General features: G+C 41.3%; 1 protein-coding gene across 3 annotated transcripts; it reads left to right on the top strand.

Moving 5' to 3' along the window:
- Window positions 1–932: 932 nt before the first annotated feature.
- On the top strand, window positions 933–12,420 carry uba6 (ubiquitin like modifier activating enzyme 6). 3 transcript variants are annotated; one of them, XM_032500135.1, is made up of 32 exons: window positions 933–1,069; window positions 1,655–1,696; window positions 1,884–1,978; window positions 2,096–2,124; window positions 2,200–2,294; window positions 2,467–2,578; window positions 3,012–3,092; window positions 3,218–3,340; window positions 3,571–3,694; window positions 4,000–4,103; window positions 4,182–4,244; window positions 4,713–4,789; window positions 4,957–5,023; window positions 5,140–5,283; window positions 5,460–5,606; window positions 5,698–5,778; window positions 5,902–5,979; window positions 6,191–6,372; window positions 6,851–6,956; window positions 7,113–7,202; window positions 7,303–7,383; window positions 7,510–7,638; window positions 7,740–7,791; window positions 7,918–7,981; window positions 8,071–8,140; window positions 8,218–8,289; window positions 8,372–8,495; window positions 8,732–8,925; window positions 10,291–10,418; window positions 10,662–10,749; window positions 10,880–10,974; window positions 11,259–12,420. In XM_032500135.1, the coding sequence occupies exons 2-32, from the start codon at window positions 1,656–1,658 to the stop codon at window positions 11,398–11,400; spliced, it is 3,078 nt and encodes a 1,025-aa protein (XP_032356026.1). In that variant the 5' UTR covers window positions 933–1,069; window position 1,655; the 3' UTR covers window positions 11,401–12,420. The 3 variants fall into 3 exon arrangements, with proteins under 3 accessions (XP_032356026.1, XP_032356009.1, XP_032356018.1); XM_032500118.1 differs by having other exon boundaries at window positions 934–1,069; window positions 1,609–1,696; XM_032500127.1 differs by lacking the exon at window positions 933–1,069 and adding an exon at window positions 1,294–1,312 and having other exon boundaries at window positions 1,609–1,696.
- Window positions 12,421–12,480: the final 60 nt, after the last annotated feature.

Genomic DNA, 12,480 nt, shown 5'->3' with positions numbered 1-12,480 from the left:
TCCTGCTAATATATAATAATTCATTCCTGCTCATGCACAAACAATTTAAAGTAATAATAAAATTGGTATATGTAAAAAACAACGTTAGGGGAACGTTCTCTAAAGGTTGAAACTTTGCAACAGAACGTTAAACCAACTTTCTTATGCAACCAAGACAACCAAAACCTAACCAAACATAACCTTCAGGGAACATTCCTGCAACTAAAAACAAACGTTCCCAGAACGCTCTGGGAACCAAAAGTTGTTAGCTGGGACCCCAAGTAAAACTTTCTTTCATTTGTCTATAGTTTTTTCTTGATATAGTAAGTAGGCTACATGTAATAATGCCCCTATAGGTTATTTTGCCTGGTGCCGATGAGCAAATTTGCTGATTTAGATTAAGTAGGCTATTTATTATTTTTTTTAAATCAATTAATTTATTGAGAGCATTTGCCGTTATAAACAACACATACAAGTACATACACACAACTGCAAAACAAATAGGGCTACACAAGCAAATCATATCCCAAGAAGTCTGCAAAGTCCAGCAATGCTAATCCACAAGCGGTCCAATTCATAGCATCACTTACAGTTAGAAGAGTTTCAATCATTCAGTCACGTGATGTCACAAGTGTTAATACATATGCACAGTCTTCAGAGCTTTACAGCTCTTTAAATATTTTGAGTCCAAATAATCATTAACTCCCCTCTTAAACACAGGAGAGAAAGGTTTGGAGCCCCTGAACTTACATGTATGAGTGTGATATTAAGCGAATAGAACTAAAAGATTAATAATGAAATGTTTTCTTTCCATGTCGGTCTGAAATTCCACCACACCAAAGAAAACATCCTTATAAACAAAATGAGAAATCCGTAACGAAATAGGTTGGGATAAATTGATTAATACTAGTAAAGGATCTTTGATTACAGTAAGAGAACGGTTTCTGTCTACATGGGACCATGGATCCATGCACCGCAGGAGATGATAACCACCTCCAGAAGGTGGCAGTAGTGCAGCCTTGACGGTGCAAGCTGGCGTTAAAACCCAAAGAAGAAGACATTCGCTCTAGCTCGTCGCGCATACTGACAGGTAGCTACGTATGATTATTTGTCTAATTTTAACAATATTTACAACGCGTTTTTCATACTAATTGGTAGAATAATAATACCTAAAGCAGCTGTCGACACTGGGGTTACTCGCTACTCGTAGCATAACGTATGTGTCATCACTTTAAACGAGTTTATGACAAGTGTCCTCGCCACCCGGCACCAGGCATCAGTGACACTCAGTGCTAGCTAGCTGTAGACGCTAACGTTGAGCCTTCCTCAGCAGGTAAAAAAAAATCCGCCAGCATTATTAGCTAGTATCTAGCTAACTGTGGTCTTTGACTGTTAGAAGACGTCACTTCATTGGCTCAAGGCATATGCCTTACCTTTGCACGCTGACAGCTAGCTTAAGTTGAGAGTAACGTTAATAAGTTAGCCTTTTAAGGTTAGCTAACGTTAACATACAACAGGGCGTTGGTGTTAGATTATTACCGGTAACAACAATCACATTTTATGGCTTTTGTAATCACTGTCTGTACTCCTTTTTTTTCTTTTCTTTTTTTTTTGTATTTGGTGGGATAGAGACGTTATCTCAGACAGTTGAATCCCCCCCCTATTTCCCTCCCAGCATGGCTGCAGACTCAATGGAGATTGATGACTCTCTTTACAGGCAAGTCTAGTTACCTTTTCCCTTACTAAAGCACTTGAAACTGCAGCAAACGTTACAAGACATGACATTACCGTACTGCGCTTTATACTACAGTCAACTAAACTATACTTTGTGCTCCTCATTTTCCTTCTTGATCTCTCTATCCCTTCCCCTCACACTTCCTATTCCTTTCTTTCTCTCTGTCTAGCCGCCAGCGATATGTGCTGGGAGACAGTGCTATGCACCAGATGGCCCAGTCCTCAGTCTTTCTCAGTGGGATGGGAGGACTGGGAATTGAAATGGGTAGGCTAAATGTCACATTACTGCACAACAGCACTGTAAGATATTTAGTACCATATAACATGATCTACGTTGCCGGTTGTGGATTGACACTAAGCAATTTGACTTCTGGTTTTACAGCAAAGAATATTGTCCTGGCTGGTGTGAAGGTATGCACTCTCACTAAATATATAAAATAATATGATTGTCTTATACAGTGACAATGTGTGTATGTGTGTGTGTAGGCAGTCACCCTTCATGACACAAAGCAGTGTGAAACCTGGGATCTGGGCTCCAACTTCTTTATCCGCCAAGAGGATGTGTTGAGCCAGAGAAGAAGGTACTACACATCACAACGCTGGACTGTTCTGACTTTAGTCACAATCTGAAATATCCCTTACTCACACTTTTACTGTAAACAACATACATGTGCAAACTCTTTTATTCCATCTCAATCCCTTTGTCTGTCTTTTACACACTCTTATCCACCTTCTTTTACTTTTCAACCACAGGGTGGAGGCAGTGTGCCCTCGGGTCGCAGAGTTGAACCCTTATGTCCATGTAGACCTGTCTTCCTCAGCTCTGGACGACAACACTGATCTCAGCTTTCTTGGAAAATATCAGGTATTGCTTTTCAGAATCTGCAGTTTGGAGTTTATACTTTCAATGGACAACAGAAGGTGTGATTGGCTTGGATCATAGAAGTTACGATAGTTTCAGAAAGAGATGAGATGTCATGCCGTCAATTTAAACTTTTCAAACCACTGCTTCAGCATGTAAACCAGGAAAATGCTTCTCCTCTCAGGTGGTGAAAATGCTACTGTCAAAGGTTGAAATTGTAGTAACTGCCAAGCTCTCCCAGAGGATTTGATTAAATGTTCAGGGTTGATGTATTCTATTCTCTGACTTGCCTATGGGTTGTCTGCATTACCTGTCTATTTATTCATTTATGGAACAACTAAACATAGTCTCATTGTTATTAGTTTTTCAATTGCAGAGAACCTTAGTTTAGTTTAGTTTAAACCTGCATTGTTTTCTGCTTTGCTCTCCTCTCCAGTGTGTGATTCTGACTGAAGCCAGATTGAGCCTACAGAAGAGGGTGAATGAGTTCTGCCACTCACAACGACCCCCAATCAGAGTATGTCTACAGTCTCCATAGTGGTTATACCACCATTAAAGAGCGCTAAGCCATGTCAACTACCAGTCAAATATCAACCACACATTTGCCTGTGTATTTACTGTTTTACCTTATGTCCTTTCCAGTTTATTGGCTGTGATGCATTCGGCATCTGTGTACGGGTGTTTTGTGATTTTGGAGAGGAGTTTGAAGTGTCAGATCCTACAGGGGAGGAGCCCAAGGAGATTTTCATCCAAAGTATCACTCAGGTAGTCTGAACACTTCAAACTTAACAGTCTTCTATCTATCGATCTATCTTTTTCCTAACTTGGAAGTTTTTTAGTTTTTTTATTTGGAAAAATTGATGAGCTACACCTCAGTGTGTTGGAAGAGTAAGCTGGATTTGATAGATTTTTGAAAATACAGTATGAGCCCACAAAGAGGGTGTCTGCTCCAAAAAAAAACATTTGATGTTGTTTTTGAATTTGCACCCCTTCAGGACAATCCTGGTGTGGTAACCTGCATGGACAACCAACCCCATGGCCTACAGACAGGCCAGGGTGTTGTCTTCAGAGAGGTCAATGGCATGGTGGAAGTCAACGGCACCACACAGCCAGTTTCAGGTATTTCTACATTGACCACAATAAGTTTAATATATTTGATGTTTTTACTGTACGTTTATTATTGTAATTGTGTAAGTGTATAATACTGGCATACTCAATAAATCACAAATGTACACAACATTTAGAATATTGTTCTGGTCAGTAGTATTTATATAAGGTGAAGCAAATGTTTTGTTTTTCATAGCATACTGGATATGTTACTTTTGTAACATTTTGAACTATTCCGTGTGCGTGCGTGCGTGCGTGCGTGCGTGCGTGCGTGCGTGCGTGCGTGCGTGCGTGCGTGTGTGTGTGTGTGTGTGTAGTCCTCTCCCCTTACAGTTTTTCAATAGGAGACACATCCCAACTACAACCGTATACACATGGAGGTTTTTTTGTTATGGTGAAAACCCCCAAGACATACAGATTTGTAAGTTGACTAGTTTCCATATATGAATAGAAATATTATTTGTGTGTGTCCCTGCATTTATCCGCTTTTTTATTTCAGGAGACAATGGAGAGACAGTTGCATGATCCTCAGGTCCTGACTCCAGACTTCAGTAAACCAGAGGTGAGCGTGTTCAGATGTTCCTGGAAACGGCATTAGAAAACAAGATTAATGGCTAGCCAGCTCTTTGGGCTGAACCCATTTCTACAGCAAAACTAGCTCACTTTACCAGAACACATCGCTAAAAAGCATAAACTATGCCCCATAGTCTACTCAAGAGCAGGCTACGTCTAGATTGGATCAAAGCTACTAACCAATCAGCTTTCAGCAATACTAGAGCCATCATACGTTCAGGATCCCTTCATGACCAAAAACACTGCCTTCGCTTTATATTTACAAGTAAAGGAGGGGTGTGCATGTTCTTGTTTTTGCCGGGTAAACAGTTATGTAATGCTATAGAAGCCCGATATCTCAAAGAAGTCTTACTTGCTATGTGATATTTAATCTTGTTTACAAATGCCTTGTGTTTTTAGTTTGAGTTTAACCAAGCACTTTTCCTCACAAACCCTTTTTTCCAAATCTACCCATCAGGCCCCACTACAGATTCATGCAGCCATGTTGGCTCTAGACAACTTTCAGGAACAGCACAATAGACTTCCCAACACTGGGTAAACAAAACATTTTTCTGCTTTTTGATGCCTTGATCTTATCTACTGTTTAACTTTGTATTTCCAACAGTACTCGACAAATTAATTTGTCTTGGCTTTTGATATTAGTTTGTGGTGTTGAAATGTACCACATTCAGTTGTGAGCAGTTTTACTTTTATGCCATCAGGTGTTTACAGGATGCTGAGGTTTTACTAAAGCTAACTGAGGAAGTGAATGCAACTCTCAGAAACAAAGTGAGTGCTTTTAATTTTTTTTTAAAGTTTTGATTTCCTTGAACCTGCATTGCATACACACACCTCGCTCTCTCTCTCTTTTTCTTCCTCTTCATTTTGTCCTTTTTTTCTTCCAGGCTCCTGTGAATACTGAGTTGGTGCGCTGTCTGTCGAGAACAGCAAGGGGAACTCTTCCTCCGTTGGCAGCAGCGGTAGGAGGTCTAGCCAGCCAGGAAGTTCTTAAGGCCATCACAGGGAAGTTTGCCCCACTGCAGCAGTGGGTAGGTTATTTTGTGAAATGGTGCTTATTGATTAATAGCTCAATCTACCTTGCTACACAGCAATGAAAACAATAACTTTAATACTTTTGACTAATTTTTGTTCATCGTTTTTACATCTTTTTAAACATTTAACATCTGTTCATTTCATCATCTATCTCTGTTTCTCCTGCGTTTAGTTTTATCTTGATGCCATCGAGGTAGTCAGGCCACTTCAGTCTGTTTCTGCTGAGGAGTTTTCCCCAAGGGGAGATCGGTATGATGGATTACGTGCTTGCATCGGTGAATCAATGTGTGTAGAACTGCACAAGCTCAGGGTCTTCATGGTAAGGCTTGTGCTTTACATACAAGGCTTCTTCATATTAAATTATTTCAAGATTCATGTCCAAATGAACCCTACATTGTCTTCTCTTCCAGGTGGGCTGTGGTGCCATAGGCTGTGAAATGCTAAAAAACTTTGCCCTGCTTGGAGTGGGATTGGGCAAGAGCTCAGGAGAGGTGGTTGTCCGTGTTTTCTCTCCTCTGTTTGACTATTTCTTTATGTATTGCAATAATATGCATGGCTTGGCAATACTGTATGTATTTAGTGAAACTGTGTATTCTGTATCTGTCAATTATCAGGTATGCATCACAGACCCAGACCTTATAGAGAAGTCCAACCTCAATCGTCAGTTTCTCTTCAGACCACATCACATACAGGTGAAACTTTTAATGCCATATTTATTCACCTTTACTACTTGTGATGTGTGACCTTGTGTATCTTCTCTGTGCAGCTGTATTATATAGGAAAATATAAAAATATCAGATCAGACTCTCTCATACTTGTAAAGCACTTGGATTCGAATCAGTCAAAATAATGATCGGAATCAACCTCACAGACATTCACTTTTCCGGTCTTCCTGTGTCTCAGAAACCGAAGAGTACCACAGCAGCAGAAGCCACTCACGATATCAACCCAGACCTGCAGGTAGATGCTCACCTAAACAAGGTGTGTCCTGCTACTGAGAACATCTACAATGACTCCTTCTACTCCCGCCTGAACCTAGTGGTCACCGCGCTGGACAACGTGGAGGCACGGAGATATGTAGACAGGTTGGTGCAAATATTGAAGTGACAGGATCAATAATCTTAGCAGTGGCCCTAGTTTGATTTTCTCTATTGGAACCCATCCTTTACCGTAAACCCAGAAAGAGCATGCTTATTAGGGGTGCACGATTCAGAAAATGTCACAATTCAATATCAATTTTTAGGCTCAAGATTAGATTCAAAATTGATTTTTGATTCAAAAACCACTTTTAATTAAACGATTCACAGTATGTAATTGTAGTTACTTTTCCCATGTGATAGTATACACACCATTACAAAACGGGAAAAAAAAGATTTGATTTTTGGAATTCTATATATCGATTTTGAATCTTTAGAGCTTGAATCGCGATTCAAATGTGAATTGATTTTTTTTTTTGCACACCCCTTTTTTCTTATGACATGAATGGAGGAGTTGCATTTGATGAAACATTTGCTAATTTGACCAACAAGTGATGTTTTGTTTCTGCATGTATTTCATTTTCAGCCGCTGTTTATCCAATCAGAGACCTCTTCTGGACTCTGGCACCATGGGAACTAAAGGACACACTGAAATCATTGTGCCAAATTTGACAGAGTCCTACAATAGCCATGTGAGTATGTGATTTGTTTTGTGTGACTATCTTTGTGTTTGTTTTTTTACTTGAGTTATTTCCCTGCATTATTTTAATTCTTTACTAGACCTGCTTCAAGGACACAGACCTTAGTCATACAGGGCTCCTAAATATATCCTTTCCTTTGCTTACCAGAGGGACCCCCCAGAGGAGGAGATCCCATTCTGCACGCTCAAGTCTTTCCCTTCTGTCATAGAGCACACCATTCAATGGGCCAGAGACAAGGTCAGCCCACGTAAAACAGAACAAGTGATCAATGTTATTATTTTTGACACTGTGTGAGTGTACTGTCTTAATTTTAAACTGTCTCCTTGGGTTTGTCCAGTTTGAGAATTTGTTTGTCCACAAGCCCTCCATGTACAACTCGTTCTGGCAGACCCACTCCTCGGCTGAAGTGGTGCTACAGGTAAGACTTTGTATGTCACAATTGTTGTTGTGACTTATTATAAGTAGCATTTCTGTTGATCTTTGCCAGCAATGTAATACTTTAATTGAAAAAACACTGTTTTTAAAGATTTCTTTGTGTGTGTAGAGGATGCAGGCGGGGGAAAGTCTGGAAGGGGCATTCCAGGTCATTAAGCTGCTAAGCAAACGGCCAAGCCAGTGGGAACATTGCATCACCATTGCCCGTCTGAAATTTGAAAAGTATTTCAAGAGAAAGGTATTCTCTTCCTGAAAATGCAAATTCATTTGAAAGATTGTGTACTTGTGTTGGTGCTAGCTCCTTTCTCTTAACATGTTACGGACTCTGTTTTTATGTAGGCTCTACAACTGTTGCACTCTTTCCCCCTGGACACAAGGTTAAAAGACGGAAGTATGTTTTTCTCAAACACTTCTATACCTAACAAGTTACCAAATCAATAATTAAAACTATACATAACTACAGTATCAGTTGTACTTCAAATCAAATAATATAGTGAATTCTTCTTCCCTTCCTTAGGTTTGTTTTGGCAGTCCCCAAAAAGACCTCCAGCACCTTTTGATTTTGACTTGAACGACTCTTTGTGAGTATGCTCTTAGGCTACAGTTCAAGTCTTTTTTGTATTGTATGTGTCATACGTAAGCCTCCCAAACTCTCCTCTTTCCCCATCAGGCACTTCACTTTCATTGTCAGCACTGCCCGGCTCTTTGCAGGGATTTATAACATCTCTTACTCAGAAAAGGTAGGTCACGTACACTGATGTACTCACTCACTCACTCACTCACCCCCTCCCTCCCTGAACTTTTCCTTCTTTCTTAGGATCTCTCTGAAGAGGCAGTGACCAGGGTTCTCGCAGATGTCAAGATCCCTGAGTATAGGCCCTCAGAGAAAGTAAGCTTTTGTATTCTGCTCCTTGATTTCTGAGTGTGAAAAATCCTAATCTTGTTGAATGTTGTGGATCTATCCCTTCCAGTGTATAGAGACCAATGAGGCAGCAAAGAAGCCTGATTCAACAAAGATGCCTCTAAGCAGTGAAGAGGAGAGGGAGGCCATCACACAGCTGGAGCAGGCCATTGCTACTGACAGTGTTACAGCAGGTTCACAATTAAAAGAAAATCACCGCAAATAATCAGCAAGCAGATTTGTAAATGGACACTCAAGATGACTGCTAAATTTTTAAACTTGGAGTGGTATTCATTTAATTCCATTACAACGGTGTGAATAGTTTGGTAACAGGCACTCCTTCCCCATCCTGTTAAGTAGGCAAGCCTATATTAAAAACACTGTAAAAACTAACTAAATTATGTGGTAATGTCTGTGCTTTCACATGTAGAGAGATTACAGGTGATTCCTCTACAGTTTGAAAAGGATGATGACAGCAATGGCCACGTGGACTTTGTCACATCAGCATCTGCTCTAAGAGCTCGGATGTACGCCATTGAGCCAGCTGATAGACTCAAGACCAAACGAATCGCTGGCAAGATCATCCCCGCTATTGCCACGGCAACAGCTGCTGTGGCTGGACTGGTGAGAAACCTTTGAAATTGCATTGATGGTTTCACTTTGTGTCTTGGATTTGAAACCCCTACAGATGTTGGGTAATGACAATTTCTTCAATTTAAGAATGGCAGATTTTGGTTTTCAAAATGACTGCTTGATAATATGATTATCAGTATTTTTGTCGATTTGTTCAAACTTGACAATGCACTTGAACTCCAATGCCTACCCCTGAGGGTGGTGGGCCCATAAAGTCCTTTTGGGTTGCACCAGACCAAGCCAGCAGGCTCAAGCTGGTGAACCCCTCCCCCTCTCCTAGGTCTGGCTCTAGGAGGGATCCTTGTTTCTTTGTTGTATTCAGACAAAGGCAGGGACCCCAGGCATTGCAGAATGGTTCTAGTGTTCTGGAGTGGTTCTGGCACATTTCTTGTTACCAGAACACTTTTGGCTAAAGATTGATGATCAACTTTTGTGGTTGTCATCAGATCTGCAGCCTTGGACACTTGGGTAAAGAGAGGGCCAGAGCTGTCCAATGATCACTCCCTGTTGGAAAGATCAGATGGCGCGGAGACTCCACCACACCGTGACATTCAGTACGCACTGGGGCGGTTTGCAGTCAAATGTGTAGCAGTCAGGAGTCTTAGGCCATAGTTCTCTCACAGAAAACAGTGGATTGCTCCCTCCAGGTTGTGAGTGAGTTGCTGCCTTAAGAGAAGGTGTATCTTGGGGCCTTTTCACAAGTTAGGGTAAAGTTGAGCGTGAGATTGGGATAGTACCAGCAGGAATGCGGCCGATGAACCAGACCGCCGTGGTGAGGAGGGAGCTGAGCCGGAAGGCAAAGCTTTGGATTTACCAGTTGCTCTATGTTCCAACCCTCTCCTATGGTCATGAGCTTTGGGCTCTGACTGAAAAACTCGATCAGGGATACCAGGGGCTGAAATTACAAAAGTTTCCTCCTTAAAGTGGCTGGGCTCACCCTTAAATATGGGGTAAAGAGCTCAGACATCGGAGTAAAGCCGCTGCACTTTCTCATCAAAAGGAGCCAGTTGAGGTGATTCAGGCATTTGGTGCCTCCTGGACGACTTCCTTTGGAGGTTTTCCGGGCATGTCCAACCGGATAGAGATTATATATCTCATCTGGCCTTGGAACACCTCGGGATCCCCCAGCAGGATCTGCAAAACATTGCCAAGAAGAGAGACATCTGTGGACTACCTTGTGTAGCCTGCGGTCACCATGACCTGGCCTTGGATTAGCGGATGGATAGGTGGATGGACTTGGAGTATTAATGTCAATGTAAATAGATGTTGGAAAGTGTGGTGGAATTTCTGAGATTAATTTAATTGTTCAAAATCCATGTTATATTAATCATTTTGCGTTCTTTTTGATGTATTCAGGTTGCCCTCGAGTTGATCAAGGTGGTTGGAGGCTACGAATTTGAATCTTTCAAAAACTGCTTCTTTAACTTGGCCATCCCTGTAGTGGTGCTTACTGAGCCTGCGCCAGTTAAACAGTCACTCATCCGGTAAGGGCATAGAATTCCTCAATCTCACTTTCACACTTTTACTTGATGCACCTTTATTTTTTTTAATTTCCTGGCATGATGACATTGCTGTTTTGAACCCATGCACAGAAACCGTCTATTATACTAATGACCACACTTTTATTGCAGAAAAGTGACAATTTCAGCTACAAGATGGCACTGAATGAATGCAACAGTCATTATTATCACAATATAATGTAGTGATAGCTGTATTGTTTTTTCCAGGGACAACATTTACTTCTCCATCTGGGACTGTTGGACCATCTTTGGCCATGAGGACTTCACTCTCTCTGACTTCATGATTGCAGTGAGGGTGAGATACCATTTACTTGGATTCTACTTTGATGTGTTAGCACTTTAGATGCAGTCAGCACATTATTGTATTTCCCCTGAGGTTTGACACAGCTTCTTTGTCGTTTTTTTATGTTTTGTTTTTATTTCAGGAAAAATATGGAGTTGAACCCACTATGGTCGTCCATGGTGTAAAGATGCTCTATGTCCCTGTGATGCCTGGACACTCAAAGAGACTCAAACTAACGTAAGCGTTTCCTGATTCTCCCATTGTAATTGTGATACTCTTCTACTCTTTTTGACTCCTGTGCCCTTCTGCGTACCCTCTCCCAAAGTAGGAGTCAAACTGACCAAACAGAACTTCTGAAGGTTACAGGAAATCTTTCTCTTGCTTAAAGACACTTCAGCAGGGTGGATGCTTTGTCATCACTACACCACCCTGTGGACTTTTGCATGAATGTCTATTTTTAGAGGTTTCCTGGACAAAGGGTAATGCAGATGCTGCTAACCCTTGCCTCTGACTCTCTACAGGATGCAGAAGCTGATCAAGCCATCAGTGGACCGCCGCTACGTAGACCTCACTGTGTCATTCGCTCCAGAGGCTGATGGAGACGATGACCTCCCTGGTCCTCCTGTTAGGTACTTCTTCAGCCGCAATGGAGAGACACCTTGACACCTTCCTAGAAGTCGTCCTCAAACCTCTTGTGTCCTTATTTCCCTTATTTCATGTAAATTGTTGTACTTCAATAACCTGGGCCAGGGCCAAGAGTTTTCTTCAGGATGTTCTCTGACAAGGGCAAAGCTCCTGGCCTCCAACACCAGCCCCGCCTGTGCGTAATGGAGCAAGTGAAGACCAGGCCAGTCCTGGTCCAAATTTTTCTTGCCCCAGATCTAGCCAACACGAGACTGCTTGAGTAGCACTTAACTGTACTTGTGTACATATATTTTCTCTGTTATGTTTTCTACTCTGGTGAAATGCACAGCTCTGCCTGTGTCAATGCCTTAATTGTTAAAAAAACAAAACATTTTGTGTTTGTGGCAGTCTGACTAAAAACTGTTTACAGAAACCTGCATACTCTTAACACACAAACCCGTAAGTCTGTTTTTTGTTTGAAGTCTGCTAGGCCCTAAGGGGGATGGTGGTAGGATTGTTGGGGTGGTGATTTGTAGTTGGTAGGAATCGCACCTTCTCCTTCCTCACAGTCTTCTCATTGGCTTTCAAATTATTGCCAACCACAGAATTTGCCAGATGTTGGCCATCTCCCTTTATAGAAATATGTCAAGCCAATATTGTTGTATAACTTAGAGGTGCAAAAGGTCTGTGGACAATGGCAAAATCACCAAAGAGACTGATTATCATTGTGTCTGAGGGTGATGTTCTCTTTTATGATCACCTTGACTGCATCATAAAAACACATTTATATCATGGGCAATAATTATTACCCAAACATTATTGAGCAACACACACTGGCAGTATCTTGACTTGCTTCATCAGTTTGATGCACGTCAATATTTCGAAATGTCACTGTCTTGTTGACGAGCATCAACTCTTCAGATGAGCAGCAATTTTATGACATTGCTGCCCAGTCAATTAACATGCATCAAATCACACAGCAGATGTAGCTGCTAGTCTGACCTATCATGTTAAATACTTAGGTGATTACAGTATTGACATCAGTTAAAACATTTGAGTTTAATGGCTGTTTCACACAGAAAAAGACATTCTATTGACAGACATGAAACATCTTTACCA

The sequence above is a fragment of the Etheostoma spectabile genome, chromosome 2 (genome assembly GCF_008692095.1).
Source record: "Etheostoma spectabile isolate EspeVRDwgs_2016 chromosome 2, UIUC_Espe_1.0, whole genome shotgun sequence".
Lineage (NCBI taxonomy): Eukaryota > Metazoa > Chordata > Actinopteri > Perciformes > Percidae > Etheostoma > Etheostoma spectabile.
The sequence above is the reverse complement of the archived record's forward strand: the minus strand, read 5'-3'. Positions and strand labels throughout refer to the sequence as shown.

Bases quoted from the DNA above. Each gene is read 5' to 3' on its own strand.
- uba6 (XM_032500135.1), top strand. From the start codon at position 1,656: ATGGCTGCAGACTCAATGGAGATTGATGACTCTCTTTACAG. The intron at 4,790-4,956 runs GTAAACAAAACA...TTATGCCATCAG, and splicing joins AATAGACTTCCCAACACTGG to GTGTTTACAGGATGCTGAGG. The intron at 10,975-11,258 runs GTAAGCGTTTCC...GACTCTCTACAG, and splicing joins TCAAAGAGACTCAAACTAAC to GATGCAGAAGCTGATCAAGC.